This window comes from Lepisosteus oculatus, chromosome 13 (genome assembly GCF_040954835.1).
Source record: "Lepisosteus oculatus isolate fLepOcu1 chromosome 13, fLepOcu1.hap2, whole genome shotgun sequence".
Lineage (NCBI taxonomy): Eukaryota > Metazoa > Chordata > Actinopteri > Semionotiformes > Lepisosteidae > Lepisosteus > Lepisosteus oculatus.
In genome coordinates, this window is record NC_090708.1 from 37,036,438 (window position 1) to 37,064,168 (window position 27,731).

Below are 27,731 nucleotides of genomic sequence, written 5' to 3' on the forward strand. Positions count from 1 at the left end.
AAAGGAACTATAGACTGAGCTTGAGAGAGATTGAGAGATCTCTGGTCAGATCTCATCCACCCTCGCAGCTTTACCACTACAGAGACCTTTGACCAACATAGTGACTTCAGCAACAGTGATGGGCTCCCCCACACCAGGTATGTCTGTCACTGCCTCCTGATAGGAGGGCATGTCCACCGGGTTGAGGAGTTTCTCAAAGTGTTCCTTCCACTGCTCAACAACTTCCCCAGAAGAGGTCAGTACTTCCCGTCCATGTTTAAAAGCCTGGGCTAGGTCACGCCATCCCCTCCTGAGGCGCAGAACAGTTTGCCAGAACAGCCTCAAGGCCATCTGATAGTCTTTCGGACTTTATTTGGCCCCCCATAGATCGTCACCTTGTTGTGGTGGTGGAGCTAATGTACCTCAGGGATGCGCAGAGCTATATCGTCTGGAGCCTTGTGCTCCTGGTAGGGTCTCCCTTGGCAAACAGGTCCAAGTTGAGAGGTCAGACAAAGAACGGTCCAAAAAAGTCCCTTATGACAGTACAAACTTAGGTCGAATGAACCCTTCCCAGTCCAGGCTTACCTTTGCCCCTGGAGCCAGCCTGGGGGAGGTGTTTGCCGTTGAGCACTGGTGGCCAGGCAGCCCACATAACCCCGCCATGCTCAGCCCAAAAGGGCAATTTGGGGCTGTCTTGTGGCCCCACCACTTGCAAAACAAAGGGTGGGTCAGGTGCGATGCCAGTCTAGTGACAGGCATAAGTGGAAAGGACCTAGACAGACTAGACCCTGGCAATGGAGAGTGACGTTGGGAACGTGGAATGTTGCCTCTCAGGTGGGGAAGGAACATGGTGCAAGAAGTGGAAAAGTACTGACTGGATATAGTAGGTCTCACCTCTACACATAGTAGGAGCTCTGGAACCAAACTTCTCAATCGGGGGTGGTTGCATTCCTATTCTGGAGTTCCTCTGAGAGATAGGCCCCAGGCGGGCTTGGGGATACTCACAAGCCCCTGGCTGGGGGCTGTGTAGTTGGAGTTTTCTCCAGTTGACTAGAGGGTTGCCTCAATGCGGCTGCATATTGCAAGAAAAACTCTATGACTGTTGTTTGTGCATATACACCAAATAACTATTCAGAGTATTCAGCCTGCTTGAAAGGCGCTGAAAGAGTACTGCCTACTGACTCTGTAGTCTTACTGGGGGACTTCAATGCTCACGTCGGGAATGATGAAGATACCTGGAGGGGAGTGATTGGGAGGAACGGCTTGATGGATCTGAACGCGAGTGGTGAGATGTTACTGGACTTTCGTGCTAGTCATGGATTGTCCAGTACAAACACAATGTTCGAAAACAAGTAGGCTCATAAGTGTACCTGGAACCAGAGCACCTTGGGACAAAGGTCAATGATGGAGGCCATATGTTTTAGACACTCAGGTGAAGAGAGGGGCAGGGCTGTCAACTGATCACTCCTTGGTGGCGAGTTGGATTTGGCACATGGGGCGCAGGCCGGACAGACCTGGGAAACTCAAACGAGCAGTTCCGTCCATGATGAGTTCAACTCCTACCTCTGAGAGAATTTCTCCCATGGTCAGAGTGAGGCCGGGGACATTGAGTCTGAATGGACTATGTTCAAGACTTCGGTTTTTGAAGCAGCTGCCAAGAGCTGTTGTCTGCAGGCAGTTGGGGCCTCTTACAGCGGCAACCCTAGGACCCGCTGGTGGACACCAGAAGTGAGGGAAGCTGTCAAGCTGAAGAAGGTGGCCTTCCGGGAATTGCTTTTGGGAGGTTCTCCTGACTCAGCCGAGAGGTACAGGCAAGATAAAAGGACTGCTGCGAAAGGCTTGGACATGGGAGGAGTTTGAAGAGGCCATGGAGAAAGAATGATGACCATAATAATCAATTGTTCCAGGAGTCAAAGATTGGGTCTCAGTGTGGCCCAGGTAAGCTGAACAGATAAGAATCTGTATTTCTATACATTAGGAAATATTAAGAAATAACGACTGTAGTTAATTACAGTCCCAAGCTGAGGAGCCTAGATTGTTTTTCCTCTGATCCATTAGTTATTAGTAACCATACAAGAAAGACTCATTTTTCACTTATATTCTACCCCAATTTTACAGACAGATAATGCCAGATGCGAGAAATATATAACAAAATAAATCATGTAATATTCAAGAAAGCCAAGCAAACCAACACAGTACTAAGAAAAGTGGTGGTGAAAACTGCCATTTTTCTTCACAATGCTTATAAATAGTGGCAGCAATAGTCTCAGAACTGTCAATTGAATCTATTTTTCACAACATCATTTTTAACTCAACTGAGTGAAGTAGTTAAGAGTGCTTCGCTAAGTGTCAAAGGCTTACATCACAATCAAGCTCCTGGGTGTAAATCAGGAAACAGAGGAGCAACAGCATTTCTTTACACAACTGGTTTTAGGCATATGGAACACATGACCTAGCAATGATGTTAGAGCCAAAATTCTGTCTTCTTTCAAGAAATGGTTATATAAAATAACTTGGCTACTAACTAGGAAACTAGTTAAATATGCTGAATACCCTCCTCTAGTTTGTAACCGTTTTCATATTATTATTTAGAATGTCAATCATCTATTTGATAAGAAAAAACATGATGCCAAGTCCATAGGAAAAACATTTTATTGAAAAACAATTTCAGTTTGTAACAGACTTGTGGAATGTGTTCTTTTTTGGCCTGGCCATTTGTAACTGCAAAGTGGAACTAAAAGCTAGAAACTATGACAGACTAAGTAAAAAAGGAAAAAGGGTGTAACTCAAGCATAATACTGTGTTACTTACAAACTGGACAAAAAAGTTAAATAAATATTTATGGTAAACACCTATGGCACAATTATGCAGCAGTCAGTTTGGCAACTTTTTTTTTCTTTTTTAAACAATTTTTTAAAACAGTGCAAAGGGGAACAGAATGACACTGCTTTACAGCAAGCTATAGCTAAAATACATTGCAAAAAATTCAGATTTTATACAAAACATCTCACTTAAGAGTTTATAAAAAACATTTTAATATTTACACAAGCTGGTTACCAAAAATTGTTTTGCTGTGTTTAGTTTTCTTCCCTAAAAAGGTGAATAAGGCTATTTTAACAACCCAGTTTCCACATACAATACACATGTTAACATATTTACATTATTTTTAACTAAATTTAAAATTTAAAAGTCAGGTGACTAGGGATGACCATACAAGCAAGGCATTTATAGTAACAACCTGAAGTTTTAATTTTGTTCCAGGTTTTAAATACGTTAATAGGATTGTCATATTCTGCACCAGTCTTCCATCAACCCAAAAGCAATTCACTCCCAGGTTGCTTTCCATTTACATTTGTTATGGTTTTTCACAGTAACCAAGTCAAAGGAACAAAAAACTGATATTTTGGAAAATATTAACTAAGAGTCACACAACCTTATTTTTTAAGTAAATAATTATCCGTGATTTAAGAATACTTTCTGTGGATGAAAAGAAAAAAATTGCATATTTGCAGCCATGGCAGCCTTTAACAGAGCCACAAATTGTACATGCTAGGGTATTCTTCTTGGGAGAGTTATATATTGATATATGATATTAATTAATAATAAAGGAAAAGTTCAAAAACCTAGATCAATTGCAACAGTGGAATCAATGCTGCTCCCTCTTTCCCACTTGACATACTTGCATATTTCCACAGTAAAAGTAAAGGTTTTAAAATTCAAAGGATGAATTTTGAAATTATATATCAAACAAGAAAATAAACGTGAGGGAAATATTAATGCATTAATTAATTCATTCAACATTTCTACCTTGATTTCAGCTATTTTGAGATCATATGTACTCTGTGAAGGACTGTTCTCAGACTTCCTCCAATCACCAAAGAAAGGCAGCTCAGACTTGAAGAATAACAAAATAGGGTTTTTGAAAAAGATAACCTAGCTTGCATAATGTGCATTTACCAGTATATATTATTTATTTATTATACTCAGTAAATTCTGTGCTCTATACGTAATTCATAAATAAATCTTTTATCTCCCCTTAAATGTACATTTTTTTATCAGAAAAGAAAAAATCTTGCAAGTTATTCCTGTGCTTATGTTGAACAGAGCACCAACAAACTGCTGTGAATCCTACAGCACCAGCACGGCAGGATGCTCACAGAACAGTCACTGAAGTACCTAAGTCTACTTAGCAAAAGTAGACTAGGATTCTTTAAATCATCAGTAAGGCAGTTTTCTTATTGCCTGTACCTACAGTTACATTTGCCATGGCAACACAAAGCCATTTTTTTCCACCATTCAGTGTTGCCTCTGGCTGTCCTTCCATTATGTTTCAGCATTTCTCCCTAGGAGATGCTTGAGAAATCCTGCATCTTTCAATCACAAAGTGTGGCATCCTCCACCTTTTGCCATAGTTGTAGCGGCCCATGTTGCTGCTGGTTGCACTGCATGGTACTGCAACTTCTACTTCTCTCATTTAAGTTTGCAACAGGCTACCACTTCAGAAGGCAGGAATCCTTTTTTGTGGTGAAATTCACAAATGACCTCCTAGTGTAGACTCCATTAATACACTATCGTCAAACACCATCTTCCTCATAACCCTCTGCATGATCTGATACTCTCCATTGCAGTGTGCCCATAGTGTGGAATGATCAACAATATGCAAATATGTGTTTTGTTCACTATTCAATTTTTGTGTGAAGAATACTGAAAAACACAAAACAAACCTCTAGATAACGTCACAGAAGTAAGAATAATGAAAGGAGGTAGTGGGTAAAGAGAAGATGAGGTTCAAACAAATTAAGCAAGACTGAAGAAATTAGTATGAAGTCCAGAGGTAAAGCATAAGGAGCTTGCAGAGCCTCATGTTGCTGTTTATGAATCACTGTTTTAAGTTATATTCCATCAAATGTCCCATGTAGAGAAGTGAATAACAATATTAATCAGAATGTGCTCATTTCTGTCATTATACCTTCCTTGAGCTTACTGAAGAAATCACAGAGATCCACTCATCCTCCCTTCATTTCTGAGGCTGTCTCATTGTTTAAAGTCAGTTATTAGTGCACAACAAGAGCTCAAATAGCTCATCTGGAAAGCTGCTGACCAGGAGTTCTTCAAAGTAATAATCCTCTAAAGAAAAAATACAATGACAACATCACCATGTTTCACCATGTGTCTCAAACCTTGTAATATATGTTTGCCGGACTCTGAGGAGGCATCTCTTGAACTATATACACTGGATGTCCATAGTCTCCGCTCACCTTCTCATAATGGGGACAAAACACACTGTCTGCAGTTCGTAGTGGGATGATGATGTCACTTGGCTCAGAGCCATTGTTGTTTCCCCCTCGCTTAGGTGTTGCCAGTGTACTGAGGGAAAGGGTGGCTGTGTGCTGCGGAGAGTGCTTCCGATGTCTCCGCCTGTACTTCAGCAGGAGGACCACTAATGTGATAATGATGACAATGAAAATGACACAGCCTGAGGTAATTCCTGCAAAAAGTGCTACCTCTGAGCCAATGATACTTGATGATTGTCCTTCCTTATCATTGTTGGGCCCTGTCCTGGGTCCTAGAAAAAACAAAGTAAAGAGCACATGACAAGCAATCATTCTCAGTCTCTCCAAGCCAGCAGAAATAAAATATTACTGTCACCTTGAATTTTAAGTTCAAGGATGTTGAACTTTGCATTCCCAAATTGAAGTAACTGGTGTGTCAATCACCAGGAGTCTGTTCAACTGTTAATTTAGTAACTAAAATAAGGGGGTCCTTTATAGTCCTCACTTGTTTACAAAAAGTACCACTACTTTTCCATCACAGTCATCCACTAAACTGGGAGAATCAGAGATGGCAGTTGGCAACTTGAAGAACTTTTATCTAAGGACAATTTGACTCTGTCCATTGTATAAAAACAGCTAGTACTGTTTTTTTAAATCTATGTGACTTAAGATGTCACAGAGGAGCCATTCAAGAATATTTAAGAAATATATTTTGCACATATTCCAGCAATAGTTTTTATTGCAGGATGACTGCTGGATTTCTGCATCTGGGTAACCTATTTTCATCTTCACAAAATGTTCTGCAAGTCCAGGAAGATCTGTAAAATAAAATTAAGGCTTTTTTTTTCTCTTAGACTGTTGTTGCACAGGAGTTGAACGAACCATAGTGTTAAGACTTGAAGCTCTAAAAAGGGTGTATTAGCATCTGCCTATTTGTTAGGTTACACAATTATTGTAAGAATATTTCACAAGATACTTCAAAAGACTAATTTAATGTGTTCTCACTTAAAGATGTCTGGGAACACAATGCCAAAATAGATTTACAGGCATGCTAGCACAAACTGTGAATGTCAGAGGAATTAAATATTTCAGACAAAAAACAGTCAAGGAATCTTTCTCACTTTTAGCATGCTGAGAGATTTATTTTTATGTTTAAATAAAGCTGTGCTTGAATGAAGTTACTAGTGAAAATTCACTTCTCTGTGTTATTAAAATTTGTAAGCTGCATCAACCAAGTCTCCGATAATTAAGGAGAAGTTTTCCTCAAAATCCACCTTAGAAAGGAAATTAAATCCTATTTGCAGTCTTCTGCTTTGCGCTCTGGCCTTGAAATCAGAAGTGCTTACTTCAGATGTTTTCTGTTCAGGTATTGCACAACCTAATATTTTTTATCAAACAAAACATATTTCATATACCACAGTCACCAGTTGTCAGTTTCAAAGTGTGAACTTCCTTGCTTTTATATGGTCTATGAAATAAGTTGATTTTTCCAAAATCATTTGCTTTCACCTTTTGGCACATGAACAATCTTGGTTGAGAAATTTAGATATCCCTTATGTGGAAGGGTTTTATGATTAAAGTGTCAGGGAGCATGTAAAAGCCAACCCAAAATAAATTATCTAGAGTGGGTATTGCCAAATAACTTTAATGAAAGTGATTCAAAGTAGGTAGATGTATATACACATCTCACACTCATATATACATCATCATCCATAAAGCATTTTAATAATGAATTACATATTTATGCTTAATAACACAAAGACAAAATTAAATAATTAATAAAAGCTTAAACTCTGTACAACTACTCTGTACTAATCTGAATTCATTTTTTAAAATAAATTGGATCCTTAGACCCAGATGTTCACTTATATGTAGATTGTTACAGTATGCAAGAAGTTGTGGAGCTGGTAGCTTCTGATAATTTCCAGAAATACTTTGGTAATACCATCAACACATTATTGTAACATACCATCATCTTGCATTAATCTTCCATTTCTAGCATTAAGCTCAAAGACCAACATTAAGTAATGGGTAACTTCTTAATTCATAGAAAAAATGCTCATACATATTCATACCTTGCTCATACCAGTGTTCCGTTAGTACTTTTGGGCACATGTTGGAGCAATTTAGCCTTTAATATAATAACTACATAAGGTAGTTGACTCTGCTCACTGAACATGCATGCACCAGTTAGTATTTGTATTTTAAGTTAATATACTGCTTGACTACCCTTTTTAATTTTCTTCAATCATAAGGTCAACAGATATGATAAAGTAGCTTGAAAAACAAAAGAAAATCCTTCTTAATCATTCTTAAAATACCTTATTTTAAAAATTGAGAACAGTGTTTCTTTTATTGTGAGGTGACGTAAGTTTCAAATGAGACACTACAGTGAAATAAGTTGGAGAGTGCTCAGTTTTGCAGACAGATTAGGCGGGGAGATGCATCAAAATACACTAAATGTCTCTTAACAAGGTATTTGCAGTTTGCACAAACTACAAACTGAAAATTTCTACATCTGAAGCTAAAGGCAACACCAGATACATATTATCAGTACATCATGAGACAGGAGTTATTTTAAAAATAGCATCACAGGACAGGTTGAAGACAGGAAACATACGGGTGGTACAGGATGGGACAGGCCTGAAACATCAATCCTTGTCACTAATGTTAATTTGAAAAACCCGCTCACCAAGGCATTTGCTTTTTGACAGTTTTCACAATGACATACAGGTGGTTCAGCACTGATTGGAGGAGAGGTACATTCTTTCACTAATAGCATTCCAAGCCAAGCCTTTCTTTTAATAAAATGCAACAATTATTTTTGCAACCTATTACACTGATGTTGCTAGTAATACTTCAGTATTCTGCTCATTCCAACAACAATAAACTTTCCAAATATTATTTCATATTTCTAGCAATGATAAGGAACACATTTTCAGTGTGCCAATGGACATTTTTTCAATCCAACTTAGCTTGCTGAAAATCAAAAAATGATTTAACTTTAAGAAAACTGTGCCTGATTAATTTTTTCACCAGGAATAAACTATTTTATGAAAAATAGCCATCTTTGTAGCCATCTTAAGGCAGCACTGGAATAATAATGATACTGATATACTGATAATAATAAAAAGATCATAATAATAAGAAAAATCATTACCATTACCAGGCTTGTCTTCAGCGTTGTTCGTTACTTCGTTTTCATGGTCTTTTTCACCGTCATGGTGTTTTGGTGGATTTCGAGTTGGGTAATCTTTTGGTGATATGGGTTCGTTAGGATCTAGAAAGAAAACAAACATTTCATATATGAGTTACTTAATAACTCACAGTTAGACAGTATAGGAAATAAATCTGATAATCTGAGCAAAATTTAGTACAATTTTGCAATTTTAGCCCAGAACTGACAGGCATGTCTCATATGCCTTCATAACGTAAATATGCTAATATGATGGCTATTTTGCATTAGTGTACAGGTCAGGCCATCTGCTACAGAAACAGGAAACCTTTCCGTATGACATGTCAATTTCATAAAACAAGCTGACATGCTGCAACATAAAGCTTGTGCTAGTCTTGCAACCAGGTTTCTTCTCAATTATATAAAAGCATTTCAAGATGGAGTAGTTTTATAATAATTATAGGTACTGTAATAAATGATAGCATATTAATAAGAACAAAAATAAAAACCAGCAACCCTCCAAAATCAAAGCAAAAAATTCAAAAGCTTGAACAAAATTCTTACCTTGCCCGACCTTCATTATAATCTTCATGGATTTTGTCTGACACACTCCTCCTTCTTGATTTTCTAGACCTTCCATTGTTCCATTGGATGTAGCTAGAAAAACAAAAGAAGAATGAGCTTCAAAACCTAATGGATAATGTAAAAAACTGGCATTCTTCATTAATGTTTGAAAAAAGTTTTAAACACGCAAACACCTTTGTAGCAAACAACTGTCTGAACAAAGCGCAGCATAATTAAGATTTCTACAAATACACCCGAAACGTTGTGTTTTCTTTATTCTTTTTTTCAGCATGGAATAAACCTATTACTTGTTCCTTTAACTTATAAAGTCCATTTGGTACATGTAATATGTAAAAAAAAAATGACCATTACATGGTAAACAAATGGTTATTAGATTGGATCCTGCAGTTAGACGGCTTCTTAGCCTGTACTATGATGCCTTGGAAAAATATGTTAATCTAATACGTACATTTATACACTGTTTATTTAAGACAATGTACATGATTCTGAAAAGCAGAATACATTTAAATCCAGGTGTATTTCCAAAGTATTGAATATGTAATAATAAAAATAATAAAGTAGCTGCATTCTATAAGTTATATAATTTCCACTTAACTGTACAGATTTAATTATAAGAATATCATTAGACCATTCTCTATTGTCATTAACACCAGCTCTGACAATCACCCTGTTTGTTCCCTTCATGTCTCAGTTTTTGCTGGGAGAGAGACTTACTTCCAGTTGCCCTTGAAAAAGAAAAAGTTCAGTAGAAGCAAAATACCTCCATACCAACAGACCGCAAGAGTGAAAAAACTAGCAATATTCTTGATCTCTGGAACACTGCAAACACCAGGAGAAGAGAAGATTGCAATTTCAAAAGCCGGTATTGGAAAAGGAGTGGAAATACTATCCTCTGGCATTAAGCATTCACCTCACATTGTACCAATCTCTTGATCCAACTGTAAGTGTATATATAACTTTGAAATTTTTAAAAAACTTCAATGCAAGAGTGACGAAAACAGCAACATCCATTTATCACATTTCCACACTGGACATAGATGTCCTGATAACTGTTCTAAATAAAAAGACCCCGTCCCACACCACCTCTACGTTAATTTTCAACCTCAAGATTTATGAGTGTTCTCATTAAAACACTGTACTTTGTCAAACACTACTGATTTACTGCAGTTAAGCAAAGAGTCCCTGTCCTTGGTTAGGCACAACATTCACCATTTTTACTTTAAAAAAACAGGAAAAATGTTCACAAATTGCAACTTGCAATTGCAAAGTTAGAGTACCAAGGTGAGCACTTTTTTCCCAAGTTTACAGTTAAGAGTTTTAATAATTATTATTGCAATTCCAAAAGCAACAGTTACAGAAAAAAGTCACCAGAAATTAATAACTTGGCAGCATTACCAAATTGTTCAGTAGCTTACAGGTAATTTCATGCTATGAAACACTTTTACAATTTATGACTTTTGAGTGAAACAAACAATAGCATTCACTAACAATGGCTTGATGGAAGACAGTTTGAAATTGCTTCTTAGTAAAATGCTACATAATCAATGGTATCATTAATATAGCAGAGACATTTCAATATAAGTGCAATAAAAAGTCTTAAGACTTAAAACACATTAATGAGAAAGTTTATTTTATTTTCAGCAGGCAACCCTAACAGATCCTAGTAAATACCTGTAGGATGTAGATGGTAAACTATCGAGGATAGAGTATGTACAGTGTAAAAACTGAAATGGAACAGTTCCTTCTTATATTTTGGGCAGATACATTTTTAACATGTCTTAATTTGATGGTTGCTATATAAAAAAATAAAAAAAAGCTGGGGTATGCGAAAAGACGAATTCCTAATGCAAGAAATTGTAGAGGGCTAATAAAGAAACATTATTAACATTATTATTACATTATTATATGCATCCCTGCATCCCTAGCGACTGTCGAACAGCATGCATTCACAGTGCTTATAGCCCATCAGGTCAGTAGCAGATCTAATCAGACAGAGAAAAGCGGAATTTGTCCCCGCTATTGGCCTTTATTCACTGGAAAAAGATAAGCAACTGAATCAAGGCTGCAGCTTCAGTCCTACTGAAGTCTTTTCCTTATCACTTTATTGGAAGAAAATATAAACCTGGTCCTCCAGGAGAATCTGCTCAAACCTCTTAAAATAGCAGTGTAATTTCTACCACAATTTCAAATCAAGAATGTCAATGCCCTTTTGTGAATTGCTAGGATAAAGTTTATTGATTGGAATGACCTACAACCATTTTGCATTTATATTCATTTTAAAACCTGGGAGGTCCAAATTAAGCTTGGATTTGCTTCAGTTCATTCATCTAGGATTCCATAGAATACTGCTATAATCTTGTGTTTTTATTTCTGCTGCACGTCAGTAAAGCTTCAAGAAAAAAAAATGTTAGCACTACGAGAAGCAGGACCTGTTTGAGCTTAACATCTTACTGCTCATTCTTAAATTCACTGCAGACTAAGCCCCAAAAAACACATTATACCAAACAATGACAAAGTCCATTTCCTCTTCATTAACCAAATTAGTTATACTGCCAGGAACAGATATTTGAGGTTCCCTTGGTACAGTCCTGTAAAAGGACTTTATAGTTTAAGTCACAGAAATTTAAAAATAATTAAATGACAAATGTAGTATTTCTTCTAAATTTACATCTTGCAATACATTTTTCAGTATTTTGAATTGTTCACAAATGAAACAGAAACAGAATACAGATGTAAAATAATATTTTGAGACTCATATGTCTAGAAATAAACTTTACTTTCACACACTTTAAGAAAGGATCTTCCAGTTTGTTCTGATTGTGGAGATTTACTTATGTAAGCAAAATGAAGCACAGGGGAAAGGAGCATAAAGTTAATTAAATTTCTGTCACTGGAATTGACAATTTCTCCTGAAAAATTAAGCACTAGTCAACACTTCCATGCAGCACATGGAACTTAGGTCAATAGAGATTACTCATAAAGGCACATACTGGGGTACAAGTATAATGTTTGGAAAATCATGGACATTGCATTACAAATAATACTCTTGATAGTCATAGTATATTTGATTAAAAATTCAGGACTTAAAATTCTATTTTGGTGGAAAGAATATCAGTAGATAAGTGTTTCTTAAATATATATTTATAATACTCCTTTAAACGTGTTTTAATCCTTCAGCTATTACAGGGCAAAACTCGGAATGATAGGAATTGCACCCTACCTGTCATTTTCAGTCAGGTTATTGCTTTTATTTACTTTGTTCTGAAATTCTGTAGTGAATGTTACCCAAATTAGTAATTCTAAAGATATTCTATTGTATTTTGCTACTTTCTTAGAAAAATAATTTTAAATCATATTTGTTATTGGCGATTACTAAAAATAGGAAAGTGGTCTTCTTACCATTTAAGAACGTTTTAAAGCAGGCAACAAACTCCACTATAACTGTATCCCATTAACGCTGATCTTTGTCAAGAGCTGTTGTAAAGGCAGTTAATGCTGCTGCCAACTGTCATGAATTAATGAGCAAAGTCTTTAAGGCTCCACAATTGTCTCTTTACAAAAATCAGCCATAAGACGTTGCCCACAGCAACGAGTGTGTGACAAGGACACCAGCTCCTTTCCATGATGGTTTCAACATGTCTGAGATTCAGCACATGACAAGTTTTTCACTGGGAGATTAAATACTGCAGCTAACTCTCCCCACCGTCTTCAAACCCACTGCATTTAAGGATAATAAAACCTTCAACAATCCACTATAACATATTTCTAACATCAACTAAGTGTCAAACATCTGCTTAATGCAATTCAGTACATAGGAAGGAAAAAAAACATTTTCACAAAGCAGTGAGGCATCAGGGGCAGCTACACAGAATTGCTTTATTAATTTCACATGGTTATGGTAAAATGTCAACTACTTTGTTTCTTACTACTAAACAGGATTTCTAGTTCTTTAAGACAAATACAAATGTTATCTACTTTAATGTAAGGTTTATAAATCAAAACTATAAAAAGCAGTAAAGTTTATCGATTAAAAAATGATTCCCTTATTTCCCTGGTAAGACAACTCAGAACAAATTCTTTTTAACAATTCTAACCTGGAAAGCAGTAAAGTACATTTGTTGAAACACTTTGAATGAAGGGGAAAACAGACGTTTTCCTTTGGGGATTTGAACCCACAACTAAAAGGTCTTGAGTCCTAAGTGTTATATTTTTACCCAAGTGTTACATACTATTTTGCCTACAACATTATAAACAATAAAATAATCTATTTTCATAATGAAAGCTACTAAAGCTATTAATAACCTGATAATTGCCCATAAATGAATATGAAGCATAAAAACATTACTGCTGGAGTTCATTCACGAGTTCTGACTTCACTACTGTCGGAATTAATCTGCTTCGAGAGTTCAGAATATAACACAGCAGAATGAGAAAATTTGTTTTATTATCTGCAATTTATGTGACCAAAATTCAAACACCACACCTTTAGGTATACATAACATTGTGGCCACTGAAGCTTATTTGGGTGTGCATGATATAAGAGAAGGGAGTCATTTGTGTAGCCAATGAGCAATTTTCCTGCCTGATTTAATAATACTGTACCTTCATTGCAACCCATTCACAAAACAAAAGAAACAGACTTGTTAATTTAGATCAGATCAATTTACCTTTCATGTACTATACAGTTGGACACTACACTGTCAAAATGAAAACTATGACATTTTCATTAAACCTTTTTCTAGCAAAACACCAGGCACCAAGCCCCAGTTACTTTCAGACATGAAAGCCTAATCTCCCACCACTTGGATAGCAATGAACAGTCATAAATATGGATCACTAAACAAGCAGGCAAGATAAATTTTTAGAATGTACAAACTGATACCAAGTGAAATTTGTAAGTAATGGGATACATCATGCAAGAGAGAAAGATCTTCTAACAATACAGTCCCAATACCAATTTACAACACAGCTAGTCTTGTTACATTATATTTTTCCTTGTAAGAATAAAAAGAAACAGATTTCCTTGTCCACAAATATAGTAGAAACTCTGTACTATTGAGGGTTGGGTGCCTTGAAGTCTCTGCAAATGGTGAATTTGCAAATTTGTATTTTTAATGAAGAAAATAGTGGAAACTTTAAAAATGCATTATTTTCCCACTGTAACTATTACTGCATACACAAACACATTAGATTACTGATTTTATAACTCCCCCTTTATGTATTTATGTTTTCATCCTTAGTAGAGTGTATTTTCTTTACTTCTTACATCTTATAATAATAATAATAATAATAATAATAATTGCTTACACTTACATAGCGCTTTTCTGGACACTCCACTCAAAGCGCTTTACAGGTAATGGGGACTCCCCTCCACCACCACCAATGTGCAGCATCCACCTGGATGATGCGACGGCAGCCATAGTGTGCCAGAACGCTCACCACACATCAGCTATCAGTGGGGAGGAGAGCAGAGTAATGAAGCCAATTCATAGATGGGATTATTAGGAGGCCATGATTGGTGAGGGCCAACTGGAAATTTGGCCAGGATGCCAGGGTTACACCCCTACTCTTTTCGAGTAGCCTGGAAACAGCCTGGGATTTTTAATGACCAGAGAGTCAGGACATCGGTTTTAAGTCTCATCCAAGCGATGGTGCCTGTTTACAGTATAGTATCCCCATCGCTATACTGGGGTATTAAGACCCACAGACTGCAGGGTGAGCGCCCCCTGCTGGCCCCACTAACACCTCTTCCAGCAGCAACCTTAGTTTTTCCTAGGAGGTCTCTCATCCAGGTACTGACCAGGCTCACACCTGCTTAGCTTCAGTGGGTTGCCAGTTGTGAGTTGCAGGGTGAAATATTATTATTATTATTTTTTACATCTTGGTTTTATTACTGTTATAAATGCAGCACTGTTGTACAGTAAAAAGTTAATGATCTAAAACCTCAAATTAGATAAATGCATTTGAATGATTATGGCTTAGGTGTGGGATACTTTGTGCTTACCTTTTCATTACTGAAGTGTACACAAAATAGTGTAAATAATGAAATGTTTAATTCATGAAATTATAATCTCCACACATTAACAAAAAATACATTTCAGATTAATACATATCTGTTTTGAAGAGAGGAAGCAATTAAGTACATGCTTCAATTACTAAGCATTGGAAAATAGTTTTTAATAAGACTGATATTTCTAGAATGCATTTGCACCCACTGCATGTTTTTCAAATATTCTCAACAATAAAGGCTTTAATATAGTTTTTAAAGGGGTAAGTTCTGCTTTGAAGTTACTTCTATATATATTATTTATCAGCAGGTAATAACACATGGTAGAGATCTAAAAGAAAATTGTGAATATTTCTAAAATTGTTCTTTCTCTAAGGAATAAGAGTAACAGGTTCTTAAAATAATGCACCTCCAATTGCCTGTAATTAATCCTTGTGTAGTATCATGGGTTGTGCACGACATCATAGTAAAAGTAGTTATATGCAGTCCCATCACCAATGTCACCATACTATGGACCATATGGACCAGTGTACTTCACTGTGCATATTAGCAATTGAAATTTTAACTGCTAACTAAAAAGGGCAGGGAACTACAAACAAATAAAGGCATGTTATTTTTAGTCTATCTTCACCAAGTCTCTCTCTACAGGTAAGAGGAGTTTTTTTTTAGGGAAAGCAGGAACACTTTGTAATTATTTGACAAAAGGTTTTTGTACACCTTTCCAAAGCCTTAGGCATTATCAAGCTGTTCCTCTTACTTCTATTTTGCAAAAGGATAATCTACAAAATGTAGTTTTAATTCAGTTTAAGATCCAAAGATTTTTTCACCTGTAAAAAATAAATCAAGTGTAAAACCCAAAATTTGCAAAAATTAAGAATTATTTATTTTTTCTTAAGAGAAAAATGAATTGTTCTTTTCTCAAGTTTTTGTTTTTCTTCAGACAGATTTCCACATTTATGAAAATCTGGTACATTTAACTTTATTCTTAAACTTATTCCAGCATTAACAACAACTCTAGACATTAACATTTATTTTAACCAACAACCTCCAGAAGGCAATGTTCTCTTTCAATCTTTCAACCTCGTTTTTGTGCATTGTACATCAAATTATTTATTCTGTAAATAAACACATATCTGCAGTCCTGTACTTTCTATATATTCTCATTACTACTTATTTTTTTATTTTCTTAAACTTCTCTCAAATGAAGCTACTCAAGAGGAGAAAATGGACTAGATATAACTGGCACCCTTAGATTTACAAGAGATTGTCATTTAATTTCTAAAAAAAAAGTCATTTGTACTATGTGGAAATCATCATATCATCCATCTAAAATTAACCAATTTACTTATTTGTGGGGACTATCTCACTTTCTGTGGCTTCATGGATAGTAATACATGTCTATTAATTTGCACATAATATCAGTTCCATGGTAATTGGAATTGTGCCACCATGCAAAACAGATGGCTTGTGCCTACTACACTAGCAAAGCAGCCAAGACAAGCAAAGAAGTTGGAAACCACTGCAAAAACAGCTTTAGGTGACTCCCCACCCACATTAAATTGTTTTAAATGCTTGAAAATAAAAATACTTACATATAATGAAATAGTCATGATTTCTTAAAAATTCCAGGCCCCACAGGTTTGGGCTAAATTCTTGAAATTTGAGAGTAAACTTAACATCTTGATCAGGCTTGACGCAGTTCAGTAGAGGTGTGTCTGCTTTGGTGATGGAACAGCTTTCCACTTGCTCTCTTGGAACCATGTACAATTTATAATACTCCACTTGCTCCCCAGAACCAGAATCCACCCTTGGGCAAACAATGTCCATCTTGTCTCCTATTTGTGGATATAAAACCAATCCTTGTCCAGGAATGAATCTAGGAGGAAGAGAGAAAAAAGGGTTATAACAGGAACAGGTGAAAAGGGAGTCTTCATTTACTTAATCTTCATTTTCAAATACTTAAAGGAATGCCCTCAAAATGTTTGTTATAATTATTTACCTGTTTATATACAGTAATAATAATAATAATAATAAAAAACTTTATTTTATATAGCGCCTTTAAAGGTGGCTTCTCAAAGCGCTTTACAGGATGACAATAACAATAAATAAGAAGACTACAACAATAAATAAGAAGATTTCACAAGATAGGACACAATTACAATTACAACAATAACAATAGAGGAGACAATGGAAGGTGGTACTAAGAAGAGCAGAGGGGTGAAGAATGGAACCAGTTAATTAAAGGCTTTTCTGAAGAAGAAGGTTTTGAGTCTGGATTTGAAGGAGTTTAGAGAAGGTGACTCTCTGATATCCTTGGGCAAAGAGTTCCAGAGCTTGGGGGCATAGCAGGAGAAGGCCCTGTCGCCGATACAATGTAGATGGGCTTGGGGGACAGTAAGGAGGGCAGAATTTGAAGAGCGGAGGTTGCGAGGTGGGGAGTAGGGCGATAAAAGTTCAGACAGGTATTGAGGTGCCAAGCCATGTAAAGCCTTATAGGTGATTACAACCAAGTACAACCAAGAACGAATAAAGCAACTTAAACCTAAAAATAAATGTAAAAAGTTGCCTTATAGGATATCAAAACCAGAGGTCTAACAGAAACAAAGGATATGACATTATACTAGTAAAGCAACAGAAGAAAAAGTACAAGATATATTATGGCAATAACACATCCATTGGTAAATTCTCATGTTTACTTGAAACAATACCTTAATTTCCAGCTACTTTTACAAGCTCTGCTACATCTGAACAAAAATGGGGTATGAAGAATCACAGATGAAAAATAGATACAGAAATAAAAAACTGCAATGCCAGAGGAATTCACAAGAAGAGTAAAATTACAGATTTTTTTTTTAAGAGTTTGATTCACCCGTCAACAGGTGTGAATGGCATTTCAGAACTTAGTGGGTTCAGGAATTTGCTTGGCTTGGGGATGATAAAGTTAAACAAATGATGTATTGTGACACTTGTTCTAAAGCCGGTCAGGAAGTTGAAGGGAAAACTGAGTTTTTCAAAGGGACAAATCATTAAAAAAAAGAAACGGTAAAAAAACATGCAGAGAGTCAGAAGCATACTGATTGAAGCTCGTGATTGTGTAATTGCAAAGTGTACCCCAAGGCAGACGCCTTTAGCCCGGGCTGTGTCTCGCGGCTATGAAAAGAAAGGCTTTAAAAGAAAATGAAATTTAATACAGCCTACATGATCGTACGTAAGCAATTAACATTCACAAAATACGACACCTAAATCTTGCTAATGAGAAAGAACAGAATGGATGTATCAAAGATGTGTGATAATGATACTGCATTTGCTGAGTTTATTGGGTGCATTGCAGATAAACTATTTTGATTTTGATTTGGCGACTAAAAAAGTCATTTGGCTCCTAAATGTTTCATTTTAGGATCCAGTGGCTCCCAAGTAATTATTTTAGTCTGGAGCCCTGCTTAAACCTTACCACCCATGGGATATCTTCCACTATCTGCTTTAATTAAATGAAAATATCTTAACTAAAAGTTTATCCAAATGATTTGGTTGCGGTTTCAGATTGGGTATCGTTACAGCTTTAGGTGACTGAGAAGTGTCTCTTAGGTTTTAAAGTTTGTCACACTCTGAAGAGTAAAAACTTCTTACTTCAAAGCAGAGAGAATGTTTGCTAAGGTCTGGGGGAGTTCCCTGAGCAAAAATCATTGTAAAGTTTACCTTAGTGTACCTAGTTATGTTGTGGATTAATGATTGGCAAAGAGCAGTACAGACACACACAATAGAAGATCATATGAAGGGAGAAAAAGAAGGGGAAGAAACCAGAAGCAAGGAAGGAGAAGAGAGAGGAGTCCAGAGAGTTGGGACTTAAAGCGTGTGCCAGGTTTCATGATCATCCATACCAAACCTGACTGAAGCTAAGTATTTGAACCTTGTTAGAGAGCATGCTATTCTGTGTTTTTAGGGAACTTGGGTTCCTGGGTAAAAGATTCCACAGTTAGAAATTTCTTTCCTGCTTAGGGTGCATTTTATGGATAGGGATATAGGCTCCCATTGATTTTGTGGCATCCGGGGTGCAGAGAGAGAGATTTAACTGTAGGTTGCATTGTATTTAGTTAGAAGGCAGCTCATCTCTTATGTTGCCTCTGTAGGCATTAAGAGTTTAATGCTAAGTAGCAGTCTGGGGTTTTCTGGGTGACCAGAATGTTAGGCCTCTGAAATGCCTTGTTTGTAAATACTGTTTATAATGTACATAAAGTAACTTGTGTATGACCAAGTGTGCATAGATTATTTATCCTCTCAACAAAACTGTGCCATAGCACAAAGAATTCACGTGCCTCCAATTACACCAACTGCTCAGTTATATTGCTAGAAATCACTTACAAGTTGGGGGTTATGAATAATTATTTCACTTATGGACTAAACCGCTTGGTCAAATCCTGATTTTCACCAGTTTTGTTACCCCCCATTTGTAACACTATCCTCGCACACTGTTTGTGGTAATGCTTAACTTCTAATATGTGTTTGTCTGGGACACAAAATGGAAACTCTTCATTTTCATCTTCAGACTTCCACTGTACTGTAACAAAAGGCTAAATATAAAAATTTTCCACAGCATATTTTCATGATAGCTTGTGCTATAAAAATACATCATACTCCCTAAAGCTTTTTCATTGTATAAATCATGGAGAGGTAATCCCTTCACTAGAATATTATATTTAATACATGGGCTACATACGTCTTCTTTCTTCATGGAGGACTATTGGGGAAGTGCCAAATATGACCTATGACATTAAACAACTATAAAACTATCTATACATATCTTGTCTATGAGGCACACAGATTACACAAAAAAAAATATTTTGAAGCTGGGCACTTTATTTTATGTGGGTAGCTTTGTCAGCATGCATAGGCTGCAAAGGAACAAGTAATATATTTATTCCATGCTGAAAAGAGAAGAAAGAAAACACTTCGACTGTGGAGCCTTCTTCAGGTGCCAAACAAGGTATTTCCTGTTTTTTTAAATGTTCATATAAGCTCACTGTCATCTGTTACAGCAATCAGGTTTTTGCAAATCAAAGTAAATGACTACTACTATGTTTAGTGACAATAAAAGAGCCAGATTAAGTTATGATAGGGAAACTATCTGAAGAAAATGTCTTGCTTCAAGAAATTCCACTTAGAAATAAAAGCATAATTTCTAGTTTTGACCTTATCAATAATGTATTTGTGCAGTAGAGCTCAGACATAATTCAGCAATCACTTGCATCTGAGATGAGAGGCATTTAGAAAAAGGTGGAGTAACTAGTACTAAAGCTTTACTTCTACCCACCACAACACACATGGGCATAGATATATGGATTACATCTGTTACAACTAAATAATGTAATGTCAAAATAGTATAATTCCCCACCAAAAAACTAACGTTGGGCAAGTAGTTTACTTTTCTAACCTGTCTCTCTATGTACCATTCTTCAGTACAAGCAGGACTTTTTTTTTCTTAAACCACTGCAATAGTCTCAGTTTACATCCTTTATTAACATTATACAAAATTAACTGCTGACAGGGGGTTGTGGCAAGTAAAATACACACAGAAGGATAAGAAATCCTCTGAAGTTCTCAGGTCTAGTGGTAATGACTTAAACAGATGGCAATATCAAGTGCTGCCACATAACATCTTAAGAACCACACATAAGGTTTCCACTGCTGGAAATCTTAACATTAGTACTCAAAAGTGTCATAGCTCCCCTTGCTTCATCTTTCAAATCTGCAAAAGGCAAGGAGAACAGAAAGGGTTTATACTTAAATAACCTATCAGGCCAACAGCCAGATTTATGGCTCCTAGTAAAAAAGTTTTAATCCACCCTTTGTATAACAGGAATAACCCATTATATTAATTGCCTGAAAAATTCCTGATAGTCAAGCATGTTTTTTGACTTTCATGATATTTATCTATTTTTAAAAATTGAGATGAACATATGCATGTACAATACATATGTATACATAGTATATTAGAACAGCTTGATTCTACAGTTTTTATGTCTCAGAAAAACAGCAGCAACGATGAACCTTTAACCTTTAAAACACTTCAGAATGAAATGTGCACAGGTATACATGGTGAGGTATAAAATATGTTTTTAAAAATAAAATGCCTCCTTGATCTGCCAAAAAATAGGTATAAAGTTCACAACAATGAGAAAAAAGTAGACAAGTAAACTGTCAAAAAGATACAAACCTTTGATGCCTAACGTGGACAAATTAGAAAATGTTCATTAAGGACAGTGTTTAGAACAGCAGTGGTCTGATCTGTGACTAAGGCTTATGTAAAAAAGCATTTAAAAACATTTAAATAACAAATGCATTATTTTGTCTCCAACTTAGAGAAGTCCTTTTACATTCAAGAAATAGTTAGCTTATGTGTAAAAATATCAATGGATAAATCTACATTACCACAGATTTGTAGCTTTCAGTACTGTTTCGGCACTGAATATAAATATTATTTTGCTGACAGTGTACCCATTGAAGCAAATGCAAGGTGATGTTTCCAGAACTGGCAGAACAATCATTAATTCCTTTCCCTAAACTTAAAAAACTTTAAAAAAATAAACATGACAGGTACAATAAGAAGCTACTTATTTGATAAGCAGGGGCAAACAAAGCCTGTTTATCTTTTCAGGTCTTTAATCACGTTAACTCTGGTTTAAACAAAATGTGGAGGGCTACACTAATTCAGACCCCCCTTTTTCATGTCCCCACCATAAATATGCAGCAGTCTGCATCTGAAAGGCTGATGGCTGATGAAGGCGCAGGGCTTGCTGGACATTTATCTCGCTCTGTTTCTTGTTAACAAGAAAATACCTGCTTGAATGGGCCATTACCAATCATTGTCAAATGTAGAAATTAAGGTGCTTGGTTGCAAGTGACCTAATGATTAGAAATGAACTGCAACTGACATACATGGAATGGAGTTGTTTTTTAATTTCTTGCTGAAGATTAAACAAAAATCAACACCTAAAGACAAAGAACTCAAATAACTAAAATAAGAATCTCCATGATTATCTTTATTCCATCGTTTCATTGTAACATAGATAAATGTAAAGTTTGACCTCACCCATAACTGCAGATCTTTTGCTGAATTAAATCAATAAAAATAATCTACCAGGATTTCTTTAGCACACTGGGGTTGCATATCCTGTGTATTAACTCTATGGGCTATACTGTCAACCTATATGGAACAATTACATGCTCCTTCACACCAAGGACTCCAAACACATAAAAAAAGAACTGCAACATTTTTTCTTCAGTTTCCTTATCATAGAAACAGAGGCAACAATGTTTAGCTGCTAGCGTCAGTTTACAAGTTTTATTATGCATTCTGAACACAAAAAATACTTTAGATATAAAAAGGTACAACATAAGAAGCATATTTAATTTGTTATAACTTAATAAAGGTTTGGCAAAACATTTTTAGGCTTAGCTATTTGCTACAAAGAGTTCTGATCAATTTTATTTTTGCCTCTACCCTGGTAAAGTATAAACATTTGATATTTGTTTTTCTTTTTATAAAAGAAATAAAGGATGGGTGAACCAAGAGAAAGTTTTATTTTCAAATAACGTTTTTCTCCCAGTTCCCTGCATTTTCTGTTCCCCCTCAGCGTGTTTCAGTCTGTGGGATAAACAGATAAAAGCTAAAATCCCCCATATGCACCTAATCCCCTGAACATCTAAGGCTAGAGCACAGGTTTAAAAAGGGAAAATGAAAAAAAAAATGTTTGATAAACAATTAGGCCAATATGGAGATTTAATCATATAGTTTGTTAATGAAAGCAAGAAAGCTTTCATTAGGCTACCTTTGCCATTCTACCCAGTAAGCAAGAACTGAAAAGCTTTTCTTGGCTGTCACCTTATCCCAAACCACAGCATGGTATTTTATAGACTAATACTGGCTTTTGAGTTGTGTTCATTTCCCACATAATACCCTACAGCCTCGGGCAAGGCCTTTCTGCCTCTTTCCCCGAATACGTCATCTTGAACATGAACTTATTCTATATGTTGCTATGGAAGCACCCTTTTACCTATCCATACATTGTCAAAAATGGGAGGATTGAACATTTTCCCCTGAAAGCTAGAAAATGGGGGTTTCATTGCAAAACAATCAGATTACGCCATCTAGTTCCTTTAGGCCTTTTTAACTCTGCTTCATTCATTTTGGATCCGCCTTTGTGCCCCGTTCTTAATTTGCATTACATCTACAAAGAAATGGTCTGCAGTGTAATCTCCTTATTAACTGGGGCTGGAGGTCGATTTACTTTTTTTTTTAAAGCAAATTTTGCAAAGCAGGCCCTCTTTGTTTTTGATTGTGAACTACAAAACAGATTACCAGGGAAGTCTTTACAGAGTTCACACATCTGTTAAGTAAAGAGAATTCACAATAAGCATTAAACTGATGGATGGCTCTGGTTTTAATGATTTCATTTACAATAGACGGAACATCTTTAGTCTTTGTCCATTCAGGCGCCCTTTAAACAAAAGAACCGCAGGATTTGTATCCAATTCAAATCCCCCCCAATCCTGATTTTTTAAATATTCTAATAAATGTATGAATCCTTAACATAAAATATTAATCAGAAAGGAAATATGGACTTTCTTTGAGAAATTTGGAATTAAACCATTTCATCACCAGAAGCAAATATATATATATATTAACAATGAGTCTCAGACTCTCATCAGACCTAGTTAAAAGATTTATTAAAATGTTGCTTCCCCATACTTAAAGTGGCTGAATTAGAATTCTGAAGAAGAAATTAATGCAAACCAGGCATTCTAAGGAGGGCTCTAAACAGCAGGGTAGATCATAAAATAATATGCTAAAATAGACATCTCCGCACATACAATTATGATTAAAGAAAGAATATTGATTTTTGCTAACTAAAATAAATCACGATTCTTTCTGGCGTTCATGGATGTAAATGGTTTAAGACAGTCTCTTCGCACTGACGGTTAAAATAAATTCTATGCAACATGAAAATCTGTCCAGTTGCCGGAAGGAAATGTAGATTTTAGATAACTAAAACTGAATGATTAGTTTAATTACAAACGTCGGCGTAAAAAAATCAATTATTTTTTAAGAGTATTTTAAGTGGTTTCTTTGTAATACTTTTTAAAACTTGGTTTGTGACGGAGCCGTTTCTATTCGCGTTATAAACTAGGAACTAGGTGAATGCTAGAACGCAAAACTTTCTTGAACAAGAATAGAGTGATGTTCCTTCCATTGTCCGATGGTAGTTTATGGATCAGTTGGTTGTGATACGACTGCACAGCCTAATTGAATATATTAATCTCAGTCTTTAATTTTCACTGTTCTAAGAGCAAAGAAAAATGTAGACAATCATTACCACTGAATGCCAAGAACTTGCATTTGAAGTATTACCTTTTACTCTGCAGTTCTCCATGTCACATCATACAAAATAACCAAAGGGCACTGCATAGATCAAGAGGCTATTGATTCAGCACCGAATCCTCATTTAGATAACCCACCAAGACCTATGCAATAAAATTAATTCAACTAGTGTGAAAAGCCGATCGGTGCATCTGTACTGTTTGGCACGGCATACACTTGGACTGCAATTAGACTTCAAATTTAAAGATCTACTCCACTTATTAACATATGTTCTATTTTTCCGTGTAAAAAAGTATCAATATGATCATTTTCACAAACGTGTTTCTTTCAGCAGATTATGCTCTGGGGATACATTTGCAGTTTCCCGTGGTATTGGACTTTTTTTTAATCTTCACAAACATGAAACATGGGAAAGGCTTAAGAAAGGCATGTTCACTGCCAATAAACAAGGTCAAACCGCTAAGATAAAGTGATATGTAAAACTTTAGCATTTGTAGGAATTTTTGTTTAAAAAAAAGTGCAACTTTATAATGTCTTCGAAAACTATGGCAAACACGGTCTGATAGTAACTGGCTCATTTGAATTAAAGTTGTCTTTGGTGTAGGCCTTTTTTATTTTGTTCTTTTTGGTTGTTGGTTTAAATGTAATATATATTCAACGAAGATATACATAGATACAATTAATGAAAAAAATACATTTTATAAAGAAAACTAACGTGCCCTTAAAGTGTCTACTGGCGTCCACTGCGTTATCATGTTATCAAGTTATCATGAACTATCCCAGGTCCCAAGCCGACAGCCCAGGCAACGAACTTTTGATTAATAAATTTACTTTAAGATAAAATCACGCTGAATGCATTTTTTGATTTTCTAAGTGATCTTCCATTTAATGCTAGTCTATAAAGACATATATATATATAGTATATCAATACAAATATCGCTTTTTTTCTTTACGGGAAAGATCGGTCTTTATCAAATATAACCAATCTCCTTGAATATTCAACAGAATACGAGCGTTTTACTTGACTTTCCATATATCTTTAGTATGTATAGAGTAAGTCATAAACTCATTGCTTTATATATAAATGGATGATTAACGACAACCAATATTCCGGTAACACAGCGTTCCATAGTACATACCTTGTTAACACGTCCTTTGGGCCTGTACCCTTCTAGCAACCATGATGGAAAAGCATGTGAGGAATATCCAATACGTATTCAAACGGACTTCGGCTCAATAACACAATATGCATTATGCTTTTTTACAAATACATTATTTCCATTGTATGCAGGCTGATAAATGTAGGTTTGTTTTTAATAGAGCAAGCAGAGACCACTGGTATTGACGGTGACTATTAGCTGTATTACATCCTTGATATTCATTTAAAAGCCGTGTTCAAAGTTTGACATTTTTAACCTTTAGACACCCTGAAGTTGAATACTGAGCAAATTACCTTTTTCTCGCTTTACTGTTGTAGGAGGTAGAACTTCTATTTCATTTTGCTTGCTCCTCGAATGACATTCCAAAGATGTCTTATAAGGTTTATAATTGTTATATATATAGTAAATTATATTACGTTGTCTCTGGCTTGTGGTCGCCAGGAGTTACAACTAATGCTTTATAAATGTGATCAAAAGATATGTTGGTGTTAACATACTACTGCCACTGGACAGAAGAAAATATAAATGAAACACATATCTATAGACAAACAACCGGTGTCTAAATATCAAAGGTTATATAGGCCTACATATTTTGAGGACTAGAAGCAGTGATTGTTATCTTTGCAGTTGCTTCTCCATTAGCCACATGACAGAAAAACCGAAAGTAATAATTTGGTATTAACACTCACTGAAAATGATCGAGTCACTAGTTTAAAGAAAATATATCTGCATCCCGATGCAAAACGCCGAACGTTATCCATTATTTTCTCCTTTTCTCCTGTTAAACTTTGAAAATCATGTATTTCTATGCGATACCGACAATCATTTTTTTTTTGGTATAAATCAAACTGCACCATCTTTTTCTTTAATAAAATGAGAGTGTTGTTTCATGCATTTCTAGAAACACAACGTCGATTTCAAAATTGGTTGCTTTAAAAAATAACTTTTTGAATCGAGATGCTTTTTCTATGGGTACATGACTAAACTTACTCTATCGTTTTATTGTGTTTAAATAGGTATGAAAACTGCATGCGCAGTTCTCTTAGACATTTCTTAGTCTTTGTGATGCATGTGACGAAGTGCGCAGACTTATTGGAACTGCAAATACCAATTGTAGATGCATTAAAATAAAATAATTAATTGAACAGCCTTTGATCTGAATGCTTACAGAGTTAAAGTACAGGATGATGTGCCGTCCTACAAATGTGTAATTTATTCTCAAAATTGGTGAACCTTTGTCGTTTCCAAAGGATTATATGAATGAGTCCTGTGTTTGACGATTAACTTCCGAGATTTCATTGTTTCCATCAATCTGAGCATTTATTTGGAGGGTTGACAGTCATCATAACACTACAGACACTGAAATTGGTAATAGTTTTATTCTCATTACAAACGTAAGGTATTTAATGGGTAATATGTAATCTCCTAACACCTATCACGTTCAGGGATTTTAGTTAAAATATGTATATAAAAAGGCTTACTTGGAATTCGTAGTGTTCCAGTAGATGGATTCCAAAACCGCCGTACGGGACAAAACCACCTTGCAGGCAATGATCAAAACTCCAAAACAGTATTTCCAAGTCGAATCCCTCATTATTGCTTTCATGATCGATCACCCTTCCCACTCAGGACGTAAATGATTCTCTTCCGAATAAACTCCTATATTCCTAATCCTTAAAGAGTAGCGAATCCACCAAAGGATCTTTTCTGAATTAGTTCTAAAGTGAACGTGCACGTTTGCAAAGATGAAAATGATCATAAATATAGGACAGATCCTGTTCCAAAACGATGCCCTGAAGTCTCTTCCAGATCATGGGGTGTTAATCCTTTTTACAGATGCGGCCACCCTTAGAACAGGAGACTGAACTGCTGCAGATGTCCTTCAACAACAGAAAGATGTTATATATCCACGTTTTTGTCCAGTGTGCAAAGAAAAATTGACCTAGGTGCAAAGGTTTCCTGGAGCGCAGTAGATATTTGATCCCGTAGATATGTTTCTCCACAAAAAAATAAAAGCAGCTTTTAACAAAACCGCCTTTATTGGCTGGTAACATATGAAGATGGATAGCGTACCCTTGCGACACTGAGGGGGTGGGGAACAGCAGCTCTGTTGTGTGCTACCTCCAATCTTAGCTACAAGTAACTGAAAGTGAGAGTGGTTACTCGGTAGCAATTT

The 27,731-nt window shown here is 35.9% G+C and overlaps 1 protein-coding gene across 2 annotated transcripts; it reads right to left on the bottom strand.

Annotated features, from left to right (window-relative positions):
* Positions 1 to 2,613: 2,613 nt before the first annotated feature.
* Positions 2,614 to 27,687, bottom strand: efnb2a (ephrin-B2a). 2 transcript variants are annotated; one of them, XM_015361839.2, is made up of 5 exons: positions 27,037 to 27,687; positions 16,612 to 16,895; positions 8,992 to 9,084; positions 8,419 to 8,532; positions 2,614 to 5,545 (listed from the first exon to the last, which is right to left on the bottom strand). In XM_015361839.2, exons 1-5 carry the CDS (start codon positions 27,159 to 27,161, stop codon positions 5,154 to 5,156), a joined length of 1,008 nt encoding a protein of 335 aa, XP_015217325.1. In that variant the 5' UTR covers positions 27,162 to 27,687; the 3' UTR covers positions 2,614 to 5,153. The 2 variants fall into 2 exon arrangements, with proteins under 2 accessions (XP_015217325.1, XP_015217324.1); XM_015361838.2 differs by having other exon boundaries at positions 8,413 to 8,532.
* Positions 27,688 to 27,731: the final 44 nt, after the last annotated feature.